The following is a 25,645-nucleotide window of genomic DNA, read 5'->3' as shown; positions in this document are numbered from 1 at the left end:
AACTCTTCAACATAACACAGGGTGAGCATAGTTAAGTTTAATAGTATATCAGAATCAGTTATTGTGAAATTAGTGTTTTCCAAGACATAAAATAAACCATGTTACAAGACTGTAGGATTGCTGACACAGGAAGTAGTCAAAGTTGGCCAATTTCAGCCCTCGGGGAAACACCTTCAACCTACTTGAGCAAGTCAGTAACAACATAAGTAGCAACACAGGAATGGAAAAAGAGTTGGTAGGCAGCCCTATCTGTTAAGAAGCCAAAGACCATCCTTGATCAGTAAGGATTACACAAATTAATGGAAAAATTCAACTTCAAGGTCCAATGTTCTTAACACTGATGCTGAAAACAGCCTCCTATGACATACCAGGTCAGCAGAGCTGTAGCTTAAGGGAAGATGGCAAGTTCAGGCACTCACTCATGGTTTAACAAACCTAGCTGAATATGGGTTGAACTGCTTCATATTCACACCATATGGATGACTGTGGATTTATAATCCTGTGAATAGATCTTTCTTCTAACTCATTACAGACTTTAAAAGATATGATAAAAGATGTAAAGAAAGAAAAAAAACAACACTTGAGACTTGAAAAAAAGTATGTGTAGAAGAACGTATTATTTTCAGATCATGTTTGCTTTTCTTGTTACTGGAGTAAAATTATTGAAAATTAGCATGGTCAAAATTCCAACTGTTCCAGGAATTAATGGGTCATAAGAATGCCATCCAGTGGCAATGAAACCATACTACACCAAGTACAAATATGAATGTCCAACTAGAATGTAAAGAGTTACTTAAAAACAGAGGATTAAGCATACCTATCATGAGGGGCTCCATCACTGGAACTGAGCACAATCAAAAGAAAGGACCAAAAGGGTGGTACTTCATAGAAAATTTTTGGTTTGCCCATCAAAAATTCATAAAGTCTCCTTTTAGACTTTTGGATAGAAGAAAATAACTGATATTTCTAAGATTTAGCTACTAAAAGTTCGAAAAAAAAAAAAAAACCTGCTTTCCTCACTACAACTATTAGTTGTACAACTACAACTGGCCAACCTCTAACAAAGATTCTAATCCATATATCTCATCTTATAAAACTTGTAGTCTGGTAAACCAAAGTTTATGAGGCTATGAAAGTGAAAAAATGAATTATGAAAACCAGACATAAAAATCCATTACTATGAAAGAATATTGATTGCTTTTCTTCCTTGGCTGCATGCATAGCACCTTCTAATACTATGAGAGCTAGTTCTCAGGGATGACACCTCCAGGTCAGTTCTAATTGGAATCCCCAAGATCTATGTCCAGAGTGTGCTTGACTTTGGTAACATGGACTCACCCTCAAGCTCTGAGAAGCAACAAGGGCATTGGCAATAGCCTATACAGTTTGGGGAATCTCTTGGACTTTTCTGACCAGTAACAAAAAGAGACATTTCTTATGTCCAACCCAGAGATTTGTGTGAGATAGTCTATGGCTCCTTGGGGAAATATTATCACCCCCTGTGCTATAACTCAATGAAAACTATGATGTGCGTGCATGCGTGCGTGCGCGTGCACGTGTGCGCACACAGACACACACACACACACACACACACACACAATGTATGTATTTAAGTAAGCTTATAAAATAATTTTCAAACATCCTTAAGTATTATTCATCTCTTCTTCCTCCCTCTTTTTCTGTATTACCTTCCCTTCCCCACCTCCCAGTTAACACCCTCCATCCTGTTTTCTCCTTTCCCCTTTCACATTCTGTGCCCTACCTTCCTCCTCTAAAGCTCCCTCTATCCCTTTCCCCTCCTAGGACCTTTCCTCTTTCCAGCTTCCACAGTTACCTCAGGTTACACACCTGACTCTAATGATTTAGAGCTGGGACCCACAAACAAGAGGGAATATGCAGCATTTGCTTTGTAGCTCTGAGTCACCACACTAAATATATCCTTCCACTGCCATCATTTTTTTTTTACGAATTTCATTTTTCTTTACAGCTGAATAGAGTTCCATTGTGTACATGTACCATACTTTCATTTATCAATAGAATAATAATCATAACAATAATTAGCCTATAAAGATATCATCAGTGGTAAAATACTGGCATTTTCATCTTGTAACTAATAACTATTAGTAACTAATAGCTGTCTAATTGAACTTAAGGCCCACTCAGTAGGAGCAAATTCATACTTGATACTATGAACCTAGAATACTACTACTAGTGGCTGGAGAAGTCATAGACAATAGAGGAGAATCTAGTACTACCATTTTTCTAAACCAATACAACTTCTGAATCTTGTATACGCACTCATCCTTCTACCCACAGCTCATATAGATCTCAGCCTCCCATCACAGAAGCTTCTTCTTATAGTAGATGAAGACCATTGCAGAGATTCAAAGCCATTCAAAATTCAGATAATTTGTAACTGTGGGGTGCCCAACCTCAACAGATACAACTACAAAACAACCTCTACACACAGCACTCTGGGAACATCATGAAAGAGAGGAAAGAAAAATTGTAAGGGTCAAATGATCGGAACACTTGCTTTGAGATAATATCTTCTAGACATGGCAGGAAGTTCCACCCATGAAATCTCAACAATATCGCTGCCTTAACAAGACTGTATAATGATCACTCCATCGCTGCCTAAACAAGACTGTATAATGATCACTCCAGTTGAAATTCCAATGATGATGAAGGAAATTTTACAAGGCTTCACCTTCAAATGAGGAGATACAATTAATCAGTGGCTGCTGAGAGACAGAGAATCAATTTCCTGAGGAGCCCACAATAGGTTATCCAATCACAAGTAATCAGCAATAAACACACCTACATATACACAATGCTAAAGGAACACAGTAGGTTATGTGCATGTGCATATATGTCTATGAATATATATCTGAAAATAACAATAAAAGAATATTTCATGGAGATCATGACTCCATGAAAACTATCTAAAACATGTAATCAATCAATAGCCTAAATTAAAAATTTATCTTTAGGATCCAGTTGCTCTATCTCTCTTCAAATACAAGAGCTACTAAAATAAATAACCTGAAACTTCTCAACACAACACACAGTGTATCACACGCTGGACTGGGGCAGAATTCCCACAATGACACGCTAATATTATGTTTTCCATGACATAACTTAGTCTCCCCAAAATGCAGAAAATTGGAAAGTCGACCGACTAGTAAAACCAAGCTGTTAGAAGCACAACTGAGCTGAATTAAAGGCAGGCCAGAGTCCATAAAAAGTTAGAGACATTCTTTTTATAATGACGAATGACAGGTAGCATATAAGAACTCTCGTTAAGCAATATGTGATGATTTTTATGCTTGAAGTGCAAATCCTAAAAGAAAAACTACAGGACACATTTCCAAGGGCTACGAAATACTAACCTACACACCTTAAAGCAATTGAACCTTTAATAGCTAGCTTGTCAGATTTTAAAATTAAAATGTTAATAAACCATTTCTGCACAGATTAATACATATTTGGGGGGAAATAAATCTTGGAACTATCTTTAATATCAAAATTGTATGTGTACATGTGTGTATCTGTGTGCTTTATTATTGTATATTTGCAATTTAGCAGGAAACTATAGAGGAGAGTCATGTTTTAAATATTAAAAACCTTTGATTTAGTTTGATTCATGTTACTATAATTCTCAGCATTGTCTAATACCTAGTAACAATCTAATATCTAGTAACAAAGGAAATCTTCAATGTCCATAGTTCAGAGAAGAGAAAATCAGTATTTCAAAACTCTGCGTTTTTATACCCCTACAGGTCCAATACTCACCCACTCATTTTATTTTAAGTACAAAGGAAAATTGCTGTTTGCCAAGAATTTTGTATATTTTGGTGCCTCTATGAGTTTGTATATCTCGTTTCATTTTTCTATATCATGTTTTTTGGCTTCTCTAAAAAGAAAAGTCCCATAACATTTTCGTATTTTATAAAAAATACTGTCAAGTTTTATTGATTCCTTTTGACCAGCTTCCTGACTCCATATACCTTTGTACGCCCCATCTATTCCCAATACTACAAATACCTTATGATAATTAAAATATTTATATATTTTCCTTAACGAATTGCTATAGGATTTAAAGAACATTTTTGTTTCAGATTTTCAGAGCCTATATCAAACTGAGTCAATATTTATAAGGTAGAAATGAAATGATATAACCATGAGCTAGAAGTAATAATAATAATAATAATAATAATAATAATAATAGCAACTCATGGGCCTTCCTACACTCAAATCTTACAACAAATACCTTTATGAATGATATCACAAATATCATCCATATTTGTGATAGTTTTTATCCTTGTTGCATATAATTAAGTTAATTAAGATTTATTGTCAGTTTTCTCTTAATTCAATAAAACTGCCATTTCCATATATGTAGCTTTAAATTTTTCCTCTTTTGACTTTAAGCAATGAAACTTATTTTTATAATATAATTGTATACTAACATATATGTTAAATATAGAAAATGGAGCCAGTTTGCTTAAAACAGAGGTCTAGATTATATAGTGAACATCTCCTTACTTCTTGAAAGTGATTCTTTGGAACCAATATATAGACTCTCAAGTTCTCTAGGAAAATTAATTTTCCACACCTCTACCCTTAAAAAATCCTGGCCCACTCACTGTCAAATCATATTTTGAAATCTTAACCCCCATGTAGAAAATTAGGAAGTGATATAATTTGGTAGGTGATTAAGTCTTGAGACATAACCTTTAGAAATAAATAAACATAAGAAAATAATGAAGACATTCTTATGAGATACCACTGAGTAAATATTCTCATTACTAATGTTCCAAAAATAAAGGAGAAGAAACTTATTTAATTAAATAATAGCAAAAATTTACTCAGATCATGGAAAAATATAGACATCTAGGTCCACAAAGTACCAAAGGCCTTAGTTACATTCAGACAAAAGGTTATCTTGGAGGTATTTTGTACTCAGAAGCTCAAAATCCAACACAAAGAGAAAAGCATCAAGTCACACTTAGAGAAATCTCAAAGAAACTAAGCAAGTTCTCACCAGGCAGGAGTACAGAGTATTATATACTCATGGTCTTAAAGGAAATGAAACAACAACTCCTCTTAGAGGAAATGAAACAGTGAACTTACTCATAAATAGAGAAATAAATCAGGAACAGAAGAACCACATCACAAGAAGAGTCTTGCGCGCGCGCACACACACACACACACACACACACACACAGCTTGAAGGAGCACTAGATTGGGAAGAAAGGGGGCAATAATTAACATCATTACAATATAGAAAGCACAAAAGTTACTGTTACCATGGACAAAAAGAATAAGAATGGAATCAGAACTTCCAGTGTATACTGCTTAACCACAAATGAAAAATAGCATTTTAGAATAGAAAGAAAGAAGCAAAGGACATGTTAAGCATCCAGAAAAAGTTTTTTAAAATTACAAGAAAAAGAAACTTACCTGTCAAATAATAGCTTTGAATGAAAATGCAATATTAAGCTCTTTCATTTAAAGATTTATAAAAACATGAAATGATATGCTACCTACAAAGACATCACTTTACTTAGAAAATGACACATGAAGGAACAGTTGTGATGCATGTGCCATAAAATCGGCCTGAGTGTTTGCATTTGTGTCCAATAAAGCCTGCGAGAGCTACAGCGTTCATTCCACCAGAAGTAGACTCTAAGTACAGCACAAGGAGCTTCCTTACAAAACACAGAAATAACTAATACCAGTGCTTGTGGGGAATCATGGAGTTGGCCTGGTCTAGCTGTCTTGAAAGGCACACCTAAAGGGTTTTCATGTTAAGGTCCATGGCTTCTCCGACACTTGGTGCCATTCAGTTCCCGAGAAACCAAGGTATTCCCTCCGTCAGTGAATCATTCAGGCCACCCTGTGGAATTGTATCCCCTAGAAGCCAGCGAAGCACATAGAAGTTTGACAGGGCAACTGGTATTAGACATTAATCTTCTGTTCCCTGTGTAGCTTGCAAACATCATTGTATCCTGGCAACTACTATTGAATTGATCCTGGTGACCACCATTGTACTGTTTCTGATATGGGGATAAAAAGACTGAGTGCTTACAATAAACCTGTCTCTGCCCCAGTCTTGCTAAGACCTCTACATCATGGCCTCATTAAGATTCATTTCCCCTCAGCCACACCAGCTAACTGTGGCCGGGTAAGTAAGCACTGGTGCTTACAAGTGCTCATTAAAAGTCCCATAAAATTGCCAGGCGGTGGTGGCGCATGCCTTTAATTAACAGCACTTGGGAGACAGGCAGATGGATTTCTGTGAGTTCGAGGCCAGCCTGGTCTACAGAATGAGTTCCAGGACAGCCAAGACTGCTTCACAGAGAAATCCTGTCTCAAAAAACCAAAAATAAATAAATAAATCCCATAAAATACACTCAAAAGGATTATAAAGGCCTAAGATAAGCACAATTGCCACAAATGTTTATATAGATTTAAGCCATACACTCAGAAGGCCCTCAGCTTAGAAGACCTCCATTCATTATAAAGCCAAATGATATATATTAAAATATTAAAAATATAAATATACATTAAAACAAATAGAAAATATCCAAATAGTTTTTAAATTTATAGAAAAGTATGGATGTTTTATATATCAATGGTATAAAGGACAAACAAAATTAACATAATGTTAAAATTATAATTCTTCAATAATTTTCCTTAAAATGTGAAAATACATCTTCAAAAATATCTTACTCAAGTAAAAGGTTTTGATTAGGCAGTATTATCAGTAAACACATAGGAATAACCTAATGTGCACATGTTCTATACTTTACAGAAATGATTCTGTTCATGTCATAGCTGCAAGAAAGCATTGACAAACCTCGTATGTCGTTGGGCCAGGAGAGAACTCTTTGGGAAAATGTTCAAAACGCTTTGTTCCTTTAACAAATGAGATTATGACAGAAGATTTCATTTTAATAGGATTGTATGTTGCAGGTCCTAAGAGAAAAGAACATAAATTTAAAGTAGGTTTATACTTCCCGACTTTAGTCAATTAGCTATTACTCTTAGGTTTGTACTCGTAATCTACAAAATAAGAAACAACTGTTCTTATGAAGTTTCTCTAAATAGCTAATGAATTTCAACCATGATAAGCATAAAATGATTATGCCTATTTGCGCAGTTGTTAAATGTAATATGGAAACAATTTCCTAAAAGAAGACAAAACTGCAATTCTCCAAGAGACACATCATAAAAAATATACTTAATTCATTTATTTCCCAAATATTAATTCACATTCAGTGAGGGAGTAGTGGCAGCTGCATTTAGGAGAATGAAGATTTGAAGAGGCAGACAAATGATTTAATAGCATTCTGGACAACAAATACACACACACACACACACACACACACACACACACACACATATCACAGCTCAAAGACAGTTTAAATGGAACAATGTATCAAAGATTGTTTGAGTGGAAATCACATAATCCTAAAATAAATATTACTGTACCTAACTTAATGGGTCCCAACTTGCATGTTATAATACCCCTAAGCTATAAGAAAGTGACCAGAAGCTATTTTGCATATAAAGATGAGTATAGGAAATTCAATACTAAGTTAAACAGATACCGACTCCATCCTTTACTTGCTTGGATTCCATGTTAGCTTTACCCACAGTCTTTTGTTTAAAAAGAAAATGTCCTACTTTCCTAGATAGTAAGTATCACTTAAAAGTTTTACATGGGACAGTGAGAAGACTCAGTCGATAAAGGAACTTGCAAAAAAGTTTGATGGCCTAGGTTGGATTCTTTAAATCCATATGGTAGAAGGAGAGAACCAACTCCTACAAGTTGTCTTCTGACCTCCAATGACCTGTATATACATGCACATGAGTACACACACACACACACACACACACACAGAGTAACTCTCTAAAACAACTAAATTTATTTAAGAAATGTTTTAGAAATAAGGAGACACATGAGGAAATTGTAGTTTAAAAGCAAAATCTGGCAGTACATTATAGGAAGAGACAACTTGAAGATGGTCCATTTCAGGAATGCCAATAAGGCATTTATGAACATTTGTAGTGTGGAAGAGAAAGTCAGTATTCTCTAAGAGATACAAAAACATTAAGTATGGAGAGTGACTGGAAAAAGACAATAATCTATAGTGATACAGTTGGAAAAATGGCTCTAGAATGGATGGGATGCAGAGCTGGCTCTAGGTGTCTGGGATGCCAAGATGACTCTAGGTTGCTGGGTTGGAGAGATGGCTCTAGGTGTCTGGGATGCAGAGCTGGCTCTGGGTGTCTGGGATGCAGAGATGGCTCTGGTGTCTGGGATGCAGAGATGGCTCTAGGTGTCTGGGATGCAGAGATGGCTCTGGTGTCTGGGATGCAGAGATGGCTCTGGGTGTCTGGGATGCAGAGATGGCTCTGGGTGTCTGGGATGCAGAGATGGTTCTGGGTGTCTGGGATGCAGAGATGGCTCTGGGTGTCTGGGATGCAGAGATGACTCTAGGTTGCTGGGTTGGAGAGAAGGCCCTAGGTGGCTGGGCTGGACAGATCGCCTAGGTGGCTGGGCTGGAGAGATGGCCCTAGGTGGCTGGGCTGAGATATGGCCCTAGGTGGTTGGGCTGAGAGATGGCCCTAGGTGGCTGGGCTGGAGAGATGGCCCTAGGTGGCTGGGCTGGACTAGGCGTAGTGGTTAACAGCACTTGCAGTTGTCACAAAGGATGAAGAAAGAAGGTTTGGTTCCCAGAATTCAGGTAAGGTGGCTTACATCTACCTAGGACTCCAGCTCTAGGGAATCTAAAGCCTTCTTTTGGCCTCTGAAAGCACCCACACACATTTATATATACACACATATAAATAAATCAAATAATTTTAAGGGAGAAAATAAAAAATATACAATATCTATGAAAATGTTAAGCTTATGACCAAAACAAGGGAAGCATGGCAAAAAGACATTAGAGAGGTGCATCATGAGTTTGCTAAGAAAGTGTTGTCTTCAATAGTTGAAAGGGTGTCCAAGCAATGATACCAAAAAGGCAACGGCAACTTCAAGAGCCCAATAGGAAGCTGATCTGGAGACAAACAATCCAGTTAATCATATAGGAGTAATGGCTGAAGTTGTTCTCAGTGATGGTGTATGGAAATAGAAATCTACACAAAAGACTAAAAGTTAAAAAGCAATAGAAGAAAGGAGAGTGCAGAAAAGGAGGAAGAGAATCTAGTGAACAGATGAACAGATTGTGACTAGATTATAAAAGCTGACAGTGTAAATATAGACCGGTTAATTTGCTCCACTCCTAGTCAAACCAATGCTCACTAGGTCTGCCCCATGCCAAATACTGTATTTCAAGAAAGAGCTCTATGAAATCAAACACTTCAAGAAGATAGACTTTATGAAGATTTCCTTACCATGGATGTGTGGAATATTTCAGAACATTTGCAATGAGTGAAATTATAACAGGAGAATTCAAGAGTCACTCCAGGAATATAAAAGTAATTTGGGGGCATTGCGTATCATCAATGAACATAAACAGTGAGCTAGTAAAGTAAATACAAAGATATTAATGGAATATAAATATAATGCTTCTGTATCTCTCTAGTCAACATTCATTCAAAACTATATACTTATGAGCATGCATTCCTTATGCTTTTAAGTCCAATAGCTTTTTAGAACTAATACATTCATATGAATCATTTTAATGTTTTGATTCATTGTAGAGAGCATTTCAAAATATGGAGAAGATAACATCCAGTCTCTAGTTCAAACAACCCATATCAACTTAACAGCTATCCAAAGCTAAAACATCATTGTAGGAAGCTAATGGGTAATGATCTACCAAGGCACATATATTTTTTCATATCTCCTCTTACTGTAAAATAACTGTATAGATGACAGTAGGATGATATAGTTTGTATGTATTTAGAATATAGCAGAACAACACACAAAATTTAAGTAAAATATTGTAAAAGATAGACTTTCATATACAAATTAAGCTATGCACAAAATTTCATGTATTGCTGCAGTAAACAGAAAAAACTGCCATTGGGAACTGGCTATATAATTCCAGTTAGTTAATTGACAATTGAAACGTTACTGACCCAGATATACAAAGGTTAATGCAACAGGCAAGGCTATTATCCAAACACTATTGTATGGAGACATTTTATTTTCAATTATGAAAAACATAGTCTGTGCTTGGCACTTACTACTATGCTACAGCAACTGATAAACATGTTCACTCATTGTTAAGCAGATTCTTTACATATTCTGCACATGTAATATATGTGTGTGTGTGTGTGTGTGTGTGTGTGTGTGTGTGTGTGTGTGTGTAATTCTTCAAGTGTAATTTGGTAGATTTATCTCTTTTGTTGGAATTCCTTTGAGGGGTATTAAGTAAAGAAAAATACCTCACCATTCTTCTTCCTGCATGTTAGCACTTGGTCTGTTTTAAGCTATGGAGTACTAAAAAGATTTATTGCACTTAATCTTAAAATAAAATTCCAATTATGTATACTGCTGTTTATATGATACAGGTCAAAGACTTACATCACTACACCAGCTCTGATTCACAGCTGGATTGTTCAGAATCCATCTCCTATTTATATACAAAATGCCATGTTTTAATCACAGGTTTTGGAAGAAGAAAACTTCTCATCCAACATCTATGAAAAGTCTGCCTGAATCATGACTAGTATATAATAGGAAATTCCATAGCAGGTGATTCTTATAATTACATATTTTCCAGCCCTCTGCCAATTCAGTCTCTATGAAATGTCAGCCAATGCCACAGGGCAAAAACAGTAGAGAACAGAAACACTGAGTAATCTAAAATAAAATCTGTTCTCACAGTCCTTCAGTGTGACCATTTTGGTACATAAGAGTGGACACTAAAATAACCACTTCTATAAATAAATCTGAAAATCTCTGATTTAAAAATGACTGTCTCTATGCTGAGTCAATACGTAGAAATCATGAAATCATTCTTACTCAATAATAATGAACTCTATATCATGTAAAGATTATTAAAAAACCCACTGAAAAGTAAATATTCCCTATGTAGGCACAGTTTTAGGATTTTTTTTAAATGAGAAAAAAGCTCACTTAAGTAACATGGTTTTAAAATATCAAGTAGAGAATTGATATTTTGTACAGCTTATTTTATCACTGTGACTTTATTATTTGGTTTTACAAATTATGGAATATCAAAGAAAAGATGAGTCCTTAAAACACACCATTGTATTAGAGACATATTGAGATTTACTGTTTTCTACTGTATCTAAGATTCAATTTGATCCAATGGCACTTCAGACTATGACCACGGTATTTCAGTCTATGAAACTGAGTTTGCAGATAATGATGAGGAGATATGCAGACTAAACCTATATTAATTTTAAGAAAATTTCTCATATCTGTGTTCACTGTCTCATTAACTTTGCTGTCCAAAATCAAAATACTGTTGCATACTTGTTCTACTGGTTGTGGATCTTAGCCTTTCAACAAATGAGCCATCTCTCCTGCCCAGCACTATTACATATTCAAAGACAGAAGGCATAAGGATAATGATTCTTTAAATAGTTCCCTAAGTATTGAATATTTTAGGATAATATCTTAAATTAGTACAGAGTACCAAGGAATTCCTGTTAAAGGGGCCTTAAGAAATAGAATATAATAGTATACTCCAAACCAAGTAGATTAGGGGATTAGTCTACCTAAACCACATTCCTGTTAAAACACTTGTTCTTCACATTGAACAAGCAATGGGGCTGTCGCTGTGATAACATATAAATGCATAATCATATGGCTTTATCTTGACCAACATAATGCTTCAGGAAGCAATGGCTGTTTATATGTGGGCCTTTACAGTATATATTTATCAAAATGTGCATCTATCAGCCCTGACAAATGAATTTTTAAACTGCTTCTAAAACAAAAGTATTTTTACTCTCTGGTAATGTAAGTATTTTGTAAGCAAATTTCACTAGACTTAAAGATGTATACATTATAACACAGCATTCCAGTATGAATTATAGGAACCCACTGATAAGGAAGCCACCTTTCATTTAAAACTATGTGGCAGTCTACAAATATGCAACTCATGAATGGCTTTCATCAATAACTAAAATGATTTTGAACAGCTTTTGTGCTTTATCATCTATTTTTTACATTAATTGAGATGTGGTGGTACATGCCTACAGTCAAAAGAATCATGAGCTTGAGGCTGGTCTGGCCTGTATGCAGAGATCTTATCTCAAAAATAAGTAAGTAAATGGTTAACTGACAAACATCTAGTATCTCAGGAAGCTTTGTGTTCCTTTTTGGCCAAAATGTATGTGTAGATTTAAGTACAAATAAGACCTTTTCTTCATGGAACAGAGCCCTGTGATTACCATGATCTCCTGAGCATGCTCTACTAGAATAAGGAACCACAGACCACTGTTACAGTAAAGAATGGAATCTACATCTAGGTAGGGCAGACCCTTGTCTCATCCGTGTTCAGAGTTAGCGGTCCTACAAGTAGCCCTGAGGGTTGGCTGGATCTACCAACGGTATAACCATTCCCTTTCCTTGTCTTCTTTTTATTTCAGATGATAGGTAAAGTCTAAGTTGCCTTTAAACCTCCAAGGATTTGGGCTTCATTGTCCTTTCTCTAATGCTAGCATCCCCACTATATGGTGGCAGACATTCATGCCAGCTTATCTCACACAGCGAAGCTTTCTTCCTTCTCTTTTCTTCTCTGTTCTCTTCCCCTGGCAACAGTTTCCAAGTGAACAGTTTGCTTGCCCTGGGGTTTTCCTTTTAAACTCTAAAAAATTTTCTGACCTTGAGCTTCCATTTGAGTCCTCTTAATTTTTTTTTTCATTAATGAAACTAAGAACCCCAATAGGGATACCTACCCAATTTCTAAGCTATCATGTGATGGCTCCACCAGGGCTCCCCAGAATTCCTGGTAACACCTCTTTTATGCCTTTCTTTATTGATAGAGAATATGAACTCTACCCCACAATTATAGATGACACCACTACCATGAGAATTCTGCAAATATTCTTCCAAGACTTCTTCTCAATCAAGTACTACAGGTTCAGGTCAACCAACAATAATGGCAGTAGGATTTTTTATATCATATTTTCTTTCAAATAGCTAGGGGTTTTCTTATCATGCATCACACCTATATTCTATGGGCCTGTTTGTTACAGACCACTCATTTCTACCTAAAGCTATTACATAGCTTGAAATGTTGGGCATTGAAAACAAAGATATTCATATCTAGCATGGTGTATTTTTACCTAATCCTCCTCAAAACGTAGTGCACAGATCAAAGGCATGAGAATCACCCAACTGTGTCTTTGTGGGTTTTGTTTTGTGGGGGTTTGAGACATCTTACTCTGAGCCTAGTCTGGCCTCAGCCTGGAGATCCTGCTGCTTTTAGCTTCTGGAATTATGGGATTAAGGTGTGAGCCACCACAAAGATGTGCCCAAAGGCAAGTTCTTTGCACCCATCCATACCACTAGAATAAGCTGTGTTCTCTGCAATTCAGACCAAGAAAACATAATTTCACTGAAATCCTGTTTTAGACCTCTGAGTTACAGTTTGGAACTTTTCTGTCCAAAATATATTGAAGTATCAAAAAACTCTCCCCTCAAATATCAAAAGAAATATTGATCCTAAAATAAATCTATCTTCTGAAAATTCAGATGAGTGAGATATAACTGCTTCTAGAAATCTATGTGATTCGCACCTACCCATGGTAGAGATTCAATAACCTCAGGACATGCCAGAACCAGGCAAGGAAGAGTCCCTTTGATTTACGCATAGGACTCTAATGTGTTTTACTTTTTTCTCAGTAACTGTCTAATGCAGAAACAGCTTGAAATCATATTTCTGTTTCAAATGTTAAAACCATATTCATATTGTAAGTACTTTTTTTTTTTTTTTTTTTTTTTTTTTGGTTTTTCAAGACAGGGTTTCTCTGTGTAGCTTTGCGCCTTTCCTGGGACTCACTTGGTAGCCCAGGCTGGCCTCGAACTCACAGAGATCCGCCTGGCTCTGCTTCCCGAGTGCTGGGATTAACAATGGTCTTGAAGAAGGAAGTAACTGATAGAGACTGGTATTTTAGAAACAGGAATGTTTCTGTGACCGGCTTTTTGCTGTTTTTAACACTATTGATGTTGTCATAGGCAACATTGTGGTGATATTTTATTTGTGCTGAAATGTGGTGATACTATTTGTGCTTTAATAAATACAGCTTGCCTGGAGAGAGATCAGAGGAAATAACAAGCCATGTTAAGTAAACAAAGAAGTCAGGCAACAGTAGCACATGCCCTTAATCCTATCACTTAGCAAGGAGGATCTCTGTGTGTTCAAGGCCACACTAGGGAACAGAGCCAAGCGTGGTGACACATGCCTTTAATCCAAGTACCAACCATAGAGGTCTGTACAGACAGACAGAAAGTGACAGAGTTGTGTAAGAAGAGGAAGTGAGGTAGCTGGGCTAAGACAGCCAATGAAAGGGCAGAACAGCAAGGCATATAAATGTGGTAGACAGGAAGTAACTCACATTTGGAAGCTGCTGAGTTGGTGAGGTAAGGATAGCTGTGGCTTTCTCTATTTCCTTAATCTTTCTCTAAGGCTCTTTTTTTTTTATTTAATAAGACCATTTAGAAAAATTGTCTACACAACGTCTTGGGAAAAATTTATAAATCTATTTGACAATCATTCAAATTTTAATTCTTTTAAGAATTCTTCCCTCCATTATTTTACTCTGATGTTTTCCAAAGTAAATCTTAAATCTGACTTCAAGTTCAAGCTTTCTCTGTACTAGCCATGTGACCTAGGTAAATTCTCTAAACTTCCTAAGTTTTAGCTTCTTCTTTTGTGAAAGAGGGGTAAAACGGTCCAGAGAAGGTAAGCACCCTTCACGATGCTATCCTATGAGTATGAGCACACAGCTAAGCTGATGCATCCCTTAGAATACACCTGAGTGAAAGGAAAGCGGGACATCACTTAGAGTCTACAAGAAACTGGCTTCAAAAGCTACACTGTGCTTTGCCTCTTTTAGTTACTGAACATTGCCTTCAGAATTGCTAGAACCTCCCCAAACAGCAGACTTGCCAGAGGAATGTCAAATGAACGAGCTGAAAATGTCCCACTGCCTGAATGAGGTATAGTCCTGACGGTGGGTAGAGTCTAGTGGATGATTATCACAAGCTAGAGTAAGCTGGTAAATTCTGCGATTTTGTCCCTAGGTGTACTTTTCATTTTACACTGTATTTTAAAAGTTAAAAGTATAAACACACTTAAAGAAAACAAAAATGTCACAGTTCTAAAACCTTTCAAACTGCCACAATGCCGGCCGCCAAGGCTGCCACACACAGCTACTTTCTAACTCCATTCCACAGACAATGAGAGAAAAATGAAGGCCAAGTAAGTGCTGGTTCTCCCTGCACCCAAGTCCTTTGCTCTATTTTATGGGGAAGGCTGCCTCTCTGTGGTAGGATCCAACTGTGTCCTGTTCTATGTGGGACAAATCTATATCTCACTCCTTTTTAAACTTCCAAAAAAATCTGCATAATGCTCAAAAGCACAAAGATTTAAATACAGTACTTTGATCAGGGTCATATCTTTGACTTCATGTTTAAAAACGTCTCTGAACCTCGTGACTCAGCCGTACTCACCTAAGCAAGCATGCACAAGCAAAGCTGAAAGCAGCTTTTCCACAGGTAACAGATACCAAGTATAATAGATTTGCTCAAACAGAATGGTCACATTAGCTGTCTCTTTTGAAAATAGAAGTCATTATTCACTTTACACTGAGTGACCTCTACTGGTCAGAAAGACACATTAATAGACATCCTACCCACCAGAAAGCAGCTGGTATCTTAATTTTGCCAACAAATGACTCACATATACTGTGTCATACATGTTACCTGTTATTCACTTAGAGTAAAATGATACAGGGATGTATCATAGCTCAGATACTAAAGACAAAGGCATATATCAAGTTAATAAATCTAAAAATACTGGTTTCTTATTCTTTCTCACCTAGTGACCATTTTTACTTGAAATGAAAGTATACACAAAAGGTCCCACTATATATAAAATATTTACTTATGAAAAACATACTCTATAATAAAAAATTCAATATTTTGATAATATATACTATACAAAAGCCAAAAGATACACATTTATACACTGTTAACTGAAAGGCAAACTGTTTTTCTCCATCATAAACATATGTTTCATTACTCTTCACAAATAAATGATTTATTTAATTAAGAATACAGACAAAGGATTGACATCTACAATCCTAAATTCTAAATTGTAGATGACATCTACATCTCTAAAACAGAACATTCTTCCTCTTTCAGAAACAAAGATAACTATGAGACAATGCAGACAAAATCATAGTCTATCTTTCTAGGAGGGTTCTGTCTCAGGTAGAACAAAAACAGCAATCAGTAGATGGCAGGTTAATTCCTTTACGAATTTAACAGAGGTCAAGACATGAAGTGTACCAAGAAAAACACCAAAGAAGGTTACCTGCAAAAAGTTTTGATGAAAAATATTATTATAAATCCTGCCTGCTAATTATTACAAAATCTCCTTCCCTTCTCTATTTTTTTTTCTCTTTTTAACGATGTCCAGGGGGTGGGGGAAAACATATTTGGTTTCTGCTTCAGCTGAAATCTATTTATATGCAAATAACTTATCCATTATTACTGTGAGAAAAAGACTTGTGCATGAAGAGAGAAATAAATTATCACTAGAAGCCATTAATGAAATCTATTTCAAAACAACATTTTACAAGCGCCCTCACTCATGTAATATTTGTTTAAGCCTCGAGGGGAACTGGTGGAATTCTGCACATCGATGAAACCTGATACCACATTATTTCCCATGCCAATTTGCCTTATGTAATTCATTTATCCTTTGCTTAAAAAATGACAAATGGAACTCCAGTAAGTATCTTCAGAGAACTTCATCATTAAAATCAAAGCCTGTGTGTTTATCACATAATTGCCAGACTTTGGAGTTTGCTTTGTTGCTACCATTTTACTCTCTGGATTTAAAATATTAACATTCTTCTTTACACTGCAACAGTAGAAACGTACAACTAGATGAGTGTAAGAAGAAAGGGGAATCTTGTAAGGACAACTTGAATCCCCATGGAGAAGAATAAGGAAGATCATCACTAAGAGACCTATAATGTAATGTGATATGTCCTCTCCCTTTCCTTTCTGGGTTTCTTTCTCTCTTTTTTTTTTAAAGATTTATTTATTTATTATGTATACATCATGTATGACTGCAGACCAGAAGAGGGCACCAGATCTCATTACAGATGGTTGTGAGCCACCATGTGGTTGCTGGGAATTGAACTCAGGACCTCTAGAAGAGCTATCAGTGCTCTTATCCTCTGAGCCATCTCTCCAGCCCCCTTTCTGGGTTTCTTATCTTGTTGTTTGGTTTATAAACCTGCTTTTGGTAGAGGTAAGTGTCTCTGTACTTAACTTTGCAGGTATATCTTTCTTCTGCATTCTCCTTAATGCTGCATAATATGTCCAAAGTTGACCTGAAATCCTCATGTTTACATAAGCTCTTACTTTTTTAAGCTTTTTACATTTGAGATTTTTTATTGCAATAGTATTCTCTTAGATTTTTTTCTTCCATCTTTAAACATCATACTTTGTAAGGATCTAATCTTATTTTCTTCAGTAAGAGTTTCATAATAAACAGTATGTCCTACTAAACAATTAGTTTTTTTAACCCTAGGGATATGGAACATCTTACATTCAATTGTCTTCATATGTGTGGGTCTATCTGGTTTTTTCCTGCTTTGTAATCCATTCATCTTGCTTTTATATGAAAGCCATGATATTTTTATTAATATGCATTTGTCCTATGTCTTAATAAGTGGTGCAGTGATTACTCTCATTCTTCATACTTTCCTTTCTTAGATTTTTATGTACCCATTAATTTGTATATATTCTAGTATATTTATCAGTTTCTTCAAAAACTCCAACAGAAATCATAAGTTATTACACTTACAGATTAAAGTGAAAAAGACTGCGAGCTTTATGATACAAAGTAATCCCATGTAAAACTGAGAGCACTTGTCTTATACAGGGCCCAGGCTCAGTTTCCAGTAACCACATGGTGGAACACAACCGTTTGTAACTCCAGTTTCAGAGGATCCAGCATGCATGCAGTACAGACACATACACGCCTGATCTTGGCACCAGGCACACATGCAGTACACATAATACACACCTAATCTCAGCACCAGGCACACACGCAGTACACATACATACACGCAGACAAAAACACTTATACACATAAACTAAAAGAAAAGGTCAACTGCTACAAGATGCTATAATCTGCAGATTCTAGCAGCTTTGTCTTTCTAAACTTTCTTTTTCTTCTGTGCTCTTATGCATTCTGTCCTAAGGAACTACTACAAGCGTCTGACTTAATTAAGAAGATATAGTACACGTGGGTGTCTCTGTAGGGAAACAGAATGGAATAGAGAACTCATTTAAAAAGAAAGCCCACGAGACTACAGAGGTGCTAAAACCATACATTGTAGAAAAGATGGCATAAATTGAAGCATTTCCCAAACGCATTTGTTTGGACACTGGTAGGCTGGTAGCAGCAGAGCAGCGAAATGTTTGTGCATTCTGGTGCTTTGCTTTTTGATGACATTCTCAGCTTTGGGGTCAGTATAAGGTAGGGTTCTGCTAAGAACAGTATTAGGTCAGATTTAGCAGTGGGCAATGAGTAGCTTTTGTAAGGAATAAAAATAGCCCAAAATAATTTGGCTCTTTCTGCAAACATTTAACCTCTGTAACATGAATTTCAGTCATTTGGTCTTGTAGATTTCTTTTTATTCTTTTTAGTATTTCTTTAAAATTTTTTGAAATTATAATTACAACATATTCATCCTTCATTTTCCTCCCTCCAAACTGTCCCACATACCCCTACCTCTTGTTCTTTTCAAACCCATGACTTCTTTTTCTCTAAGTGTTGTTACATATATGCATGTATAAATACACTTTCAAATATAATCCACTCAGTATAAATAATGTTATTTATATGTATATTTTGCAATTAATAGTTCTACCCAGATACAGCCAGCATGGCATGATAACCCTAAGATTAGAATAGTAGCATGCATATGTATCTTCAGGCTAATCAATGGGTTTCTAATTAAGATCTACTCAACAAGATTTAAATCATACCTAGTACTGGAAATCTAGCCAACTACCCAGAGCTAGTAGAGTCATGGATCTTGGGGGAAATCCTACAACCACTACTTCACTAAGCAGCACAATCCCTCACTACATCCTAAATGTTTGCCCTTAGACCCACAGATAAGTGCAGTTTCTCACCCCTCATTAAGGAAACTTCCCTGTGCTACAGATGGAGACCATTATAGAAAAACCATAACCAATCAAAATAAAGAGTAGTGGAGCCTTGTTCCACATGAAACATCTACAAAACACTCTTGCAACAAAGGTTCAGGGATCACAGGAAAAGAGAAGGTAGAAAGATTGTAAGAACCAGAACAGTGAGTTTGCTTTGAGATTGTGTCTCCTAGAAATTTCAGAGAAGCTACAACCATAAAGTCTTATTAACAAGGCTGCTAAACATGATCTGAACAAAGATGACACCAATTGACAATATACCATAGAAGGGGAAAGCTCACAGGCCTCAGCCTTAGACAAAGCAACTAAGGAACGGTGGCATGAAGAAAATGGTCTTCCCTAGGGAAGAACATACAAACTGGTTATCAAATGCCAAGCGTAGGTTTCTTTTTAAAGCTGGGTCTCCTGCAGCCCAGGCTGCACTCACACTATGTAGCTAAAGGCAACCTTGAACTTCTGATTCTCCTGCCCCCACTTTCCAAGTGCTAGAAAGACAGGCATTCATCCCCACATCCAATTATACTGGAGAAGATTGAACACAGGTGTGGCTTTTATTTTTTTCTCCAAACGTCAGTTTACAGATAAAAAATGTTGAAATTTTTATAGAGAAAGAAAAAAAACCCTACATTTATGGCTCATAAACTGGTACAGCCACTATGAAAATCAGTATGGAGGTTTCTCAGCAATGTAAAAGTAAAATAACTATATGACCCACCTGTATCACCCTTGGACATATAGCCAAAGGCTTCTAAGTCAGCATACCACAGGGATAGGTACTTGCACACCCATGTTTATTGCCTCAGCAACCAATATGATGAAGAAATGGAACCAGCCTAGATATCCATCAACAGATGAATGGACAAGAGTGCAAAACCATGGAATTTCATAGAGTTGCCTACACTCTAAGCACTAGGAAGCTGAGATAGAGGGGGAGGGATCAACAATTTGAGGTCAGCTGTGCTACATTATAGTGACACACCAACTCCAAAACAAACAAACAAACATAATGCCCCAAGTTTGAAAGATGACAACGTTCCTGAGAAGCCTGCAATGATGATAGTATCCTGAATTTACTCAATGCCCTTGAGATGCACACTTAAAACATGGCTAAGTGAATATATTCTTCATCCTATTGTGCTACATTTTTTAAAGTTCTCATTAACAGTAATGGTGTGTATGTGAAGCTTAAAATGTAGCAAAAAAAAGTAACCAGATAATTTACCTTAGTTGTAGGAAAGAAAACCAAGTGATTTTTTTCCTACAGCAAATCTAAAGATCATGACTCTGAAGCCACAGAAAGAAAAATAAAATAACACCTGTGCTCTTTTAGCCTCATCACTGGGTGAACTTTGACTCTGTGTTTGAAGAACTACAGCAGAAATTTTCTGTTTTTCAGTAAGCTCTTTGTAGCATTTTGTTTGATATTGTGTGCATGTGCCACACACCTATATACTCACTAAGTACAAACCTATCTGCACATACTCTATATCAATGTTCCCAGATGCATCCCCCAACAGATTCCTCTCATCCAATCTCCTATGATGTTTCCTAAGCTTGATATAGAAAAAAAAAAAGTACAAAGTACGAAGTATCAGCTAAGCTCTATTCTCCTCTCTATGGCATGTGTTTCTAAAACTATGTCCTGCAAGGAAATTGTAAGTTTTGAAGAGAGGTTATGATTCTGTTAGAACCTAAAGGTGAAATGTCCTGCATGGGCTTGGGTGTCTGAGCATGAGTCCCCAGCCTGTGGTGCTATTTAGGGAGGTGCCCAAAACTTGAGAACCACAGTCAAGCTGAAGAATGGAAGCTGGGGGTGGTCCTGGAAGCTGTCAACTGCTGCCACTTCTAGCCTAAAAATTACTTCCTCATCTGGCCAAATGTGACAAACAGTAATACAAATTCATGTCAACATGAACTGAACCATCTCAGCCACCATACCGCTGCTATGAGGAACCCCATGTCAAAGAAAACTCCCCCAACTTTAGATTCCTCCTCTCAGGTGTCTTGTCACAGAGAGGGAAGTGAGTCATACAGGGACATGCAGAAGCACCTGAGTCTTTAGTATATTTGAATTCAAAAGTCCTAAGAAAGAAAGAGTATTAGGCATGATTATTTACAGCCTGGTTTATATCGCATAATATCATTGCAAAAGTAAAATTATAAAATAAATACATTATGCATATAGCAATACTTTACTGTAAAAAATGTAAGTAAATAAAAGCATCATATTATAGTGTTACAAAATAATCTTTCATCTAATAATTTCCTATTATTTTAACATTTACCATATTAATATTCATGTTCCTTAATAATATTGATTTAAAATTAAAATGCACTACCTATTATGCAAGTGTGCTTACCTATTCGCAAATTCCCCATGAGAGTTTTATTCTATCAGTGAAAGAATGACAGGTTTGCTGTATGAATAGACTAGAGTCAGATGAGGATGACAACATCTATTTTATCATTGCTCACACACACAAATGGAAACTCTACTTTTCCTAAGCATTAGTTCTTCTGCAGAGGTACATCTGCATAGGATGTTAATAACTATCGTGCTTAATTTTGTTATCAAATGAATTTGAGGAAACTTAGAACAAACAAACTCGTGTTTGTGTAAATTACATTAGGAACTTTTTCATTTTCTGAATAGCTATAAAGTTCTCAGAATTGCTAAAAGAAATAAGTTGAAGTTCTGACAAAGCAAAAGCATATTTTGAGAACTGAAATATCTAATTTAATCATATGGTATAACAGAAAACTAGCATGTAGGGAAAGTGAAGAATGGAGAAGCCAGGGCAGGCATGGAAAGTTTGGGGTGTGAACATGGAGCTGAAGACCATGCATTTACATAACACAACAGTGAGCCAGGAAATACATCTAAGGGTATATGAATGGCATAGTCAGATCAGTGTGTTACAACACCTTTAAACCACTTGTCTTTCCACATGTGAGAATAATAAGCAAAGGCTTCTAAGAATATGGTGTTCTTTCTGTCTTCAGTAATGTTATTTCTTATACTTTAAATTTAACAGTTCTACCATTATTATGGACAGCATTTTGAGTAATACGTGACAAGCTATGGCAGAATAAGCCACAAGGCAATTATTACAGGCTCTTCTCTTGAAATCACATGGTTCTTTAATTGCTAGGGGGGAGCAGAGAAGAGCTGCAAAATGGTATACAAAGGCATTTTCATTATATTAAGCATTGCCCCAAAAGGCTAGTTTTAATAATAGTTTAACTGGATGAGCTGATTATTTATGGTATATTTCTATTACCAGAGTCAGATTTAAATCAAATTATAAAGTTCAAAGGGAAGATGGCAGTAAATCCCTTTCTTCTTCTTTATCATCTAGAAGTGTTATTCCAGTTACTGGAGGGCTTTCCCTTCTGGGTAATGCTGGGAGGTATTTCCAGAAAGTCGTCCTTATAAAATTGCCTGTCCAATCAATCCAAAAATAGGCTACCAGTGGCTTAGGTATAATTTACGGGCTTCCACTAACATTCCAAACATGGACCTTAGTTAGGTGTGCTTTCAGGTAAATTTAAGTCTCTCTACCTTCTCTTCCAGAAACCATCACTCAAAACTACAACTGTACAGAAAACGTCCCTATCTGGTCCAATCAAATCAAACTCATCAGGGAAAAGTCATACTTACATATCTAATCATATTCCATTTTAAATCAGTTCATTAAATTCTGTGTTAATTTCTGTACAAAAGGTATTTTTTAACTAAAAGTATTTTCCTTCTTCATTTCCCCCTTAGTCTACTGATTTCATCAGAAACCATCTCATATTAATTCCAAGGGCCTTTCAACTATACTATAATAAAATATTATAGTCTGATACATCTAATTAAAATAAACATTTCCATGTAATATCATCAGAAAAATTAATAATGCTATAATTGAAATGTCAGAAAAGCTGTTGTGTGAATGTGGACAAGGAAGTATGCTTAGAATTTAGCAAGCCCTTAGCTGAAAAAGACAGCCCAGTTCTAGTACCCAGTTTATACAGGACTTTACTGCCCAGTGAACTTACATTAAAATCCAACTAAGAAACCTGAAGAAAGTACACAATTTTATGTTCATAAATCATTTATCTGAGTTATTTAAATATGTGTAAAATGTATCAAAATGAAGGTTCCTTAAATCTCACTTTTAACCCTTATTGGAAAAAGACAGAGTTAACATCTGGATGCTAACCTCCCATATAAGGTGTAAGAGGAGACAATGGCAGTCATCAGAGCCAACATCTCTTGGGGACTTAAGTGCCATCTCTGGAGCTCTGCATCTTCTGGATGACCCAGCAGCTGCATGTGTGTAATACCATAACCCCTGCACACAGATGGTAACCTCAATCAACGTGGTTGAACAAACAGCTATGAAGCAGACATATCACATGAATTACAGGCAATATCATTCCTTTACTGGTGGGTCTTCAATGTATTCTGTTACCTTATATAGAGAAATAAATATCAATTTGGATCTTTGACATTCTAAAATGAAAGTTTTTGTCAAAAAGTTTTAAAAACGGTACATGACTCTATTGTCTGATGCTCATGTCCGGTTCACATGTTACAACATCAAACACCCTATTTTCCCAGGCTTTACAGAGGGGCACTCCCTCTGCAATGTGCTTATGTGACTATTAATCTCATAGTTAAACTGCTTCTATTGGCAAAATTATTAGCAAAAACTGGGGGGGAAAAGACTTTTCCACAAAGTAAAACACTGATAAGCAAATTTAATTGAATAGTAAAAGACAAAATGCAGAACTCTTATGTTGGGATTGTGCCCAGTTAATAGAAGGGGAATAGGAATACAGCCCAAATATAGGCAGCTAAACACCTTTTTACTATGGCATATGTAAGTATAGTGTGTGTGTGTGTGTGTGTGTGTGTGTGTGTGTGTGTGTGTGTGTGTGAAGTGTGCACCTGGAAGCCAGGGGTTGACATAGGGTCTCCTCGAGGCATCATTCTACTTTACTTATTAAGGCAGGGTCTCTGGCTGAACCTGGAGCTGGCTCCAGCTTGTTGGACAGCCAACTTTCCCTGGAGGCTTTCTGACACTGCCTCCCCAGTGCTGGGATTACAAGCAGCTGTAGTTGTAAGTTTTCTCTGGTCCCACCCAGCTCCTGCAGCCTTGTGGTCCCACAATAGCTTTTAAAATAATCACTGAGAGACTTATATTACTTTAAAACTATATGGCCTAATGGCTCAGGCTTCTCATTAGCCAGTAGCTCTTACATCTTAAATTAACCCATTTCTATAAATCTATACTTTGCCACGTGGTTTGTGGCTTACCAGTACTTTACATTTTGCTTCCCATGGTGGCGGCTGGCAGCATCTGCCCCATTCTCTTTTATTCTCCCCTATCTCTCTTGGGTTTTCCAACCTGGCTCCATTCTGCCCTGACATGGGCCAATGTAGCTTTATTTATCAACCAATCACAACAACACATATTCACAGTATACAGAAAGACATCTCACAGCATTTATCATTTTCTATCTAATCAAAAAGTCTTTAACTTCAACATAGTAAAATTATATACAACAAAACAGTTATCAAGCAAGAATCACAGTTACAATATCCAGTCCACTTATATTTGGCAAATTCAAAGAAAATATTCTATTTATCCTATATTTGTAAGTCCAAGGTTTCATTTCTAACTTACCTCTTATCATAACCAAGGAAAACCTTAATTATAACAGTCTAGTCTTCAACTACATCAAAGACCTCAGAAGGAAACAATATTACCTAAGTAAACAGGAAATGCATTGTAAGCAACTTCTAAAACTCTGGAAATGACAAAGACAGCTGCCTGCCTAGAAAGTCATCCAAAGTTCCTCTGTAACATTGGGGTATCCTTCTTCAGCGTATAGGCCTAGAGTCTCTCAATCGCTTCTCTCTGTATCCTGTAGAATGTCTGGCAGTTTCTTCTATGAGGCAGGAATCTGAATGATCATTTCACCCTGTAAAGTTCAGTGGCCACCTTCTTATGGGTCCTGCATGTCCAGTTTATACAACATACTGTCAATCAGTTGACACAAGGGCACTTTTTTGCCCAGTGGCTAACTTTTGCCATAAAGAAAGCAAACTCCATAATGAGTTTATTCAATGCCCATCATTCTCCTTGAAGTAATTGGTGCTTCCAGGAACAGACGTGTGTCATTGTCGAGAAAAGCCTAAGTTTTTAAAACATTTTAAATGCCATA

At 36.4% G+C, this 25,645-nt stretch overlaps 1 protein-coding gene across 3 annotated transcripts in view; it reads right to left on the bottom strand.

Annotated features, from left to right (window-relative positions):
• Positions 1–25,645, bottom strand: part of Stpg2 (sperm tail PG-rich repeat containing 2) — a 449,395-nt gene that overhangs the window by 171,539 nt on the left and 252,211 nt on the right. For 2 of the 3 annotated variants that reach the window (XM_059266347.1, XM_059266346.1), the window contains exon 12: positions 6,866–6,984. In XM_059266347.1, coding sequence (XP_059122330.1) covers positions 6,866–6,984 — 119 coding nt within the window. Of the gene's footprint in view, positions 1–6,865; positions 6,985–25,645 lie in introns of those variants that run through there. The other variant, XR_009379933.1, reaches the window with a different exon arrangement.

The sequence above is a fragment of the Peromyscus eremicus genome, chromosome 6, assembly GCF_949786415.1.
Source record: "Peromyscus eremicus chromosome 6, PerEre_H2_v1, whole genome shotgun sequence".
Taxonomy (NCBI): Eukaryota; Metazoa; Chordata; class Mammalia; order Rodentia; family Cricetidae; genus Peromyscus; species Peromyscus eremicus.
This window is presented reverse-complemented; position numbering and strand designations above follow the sequence as displayed.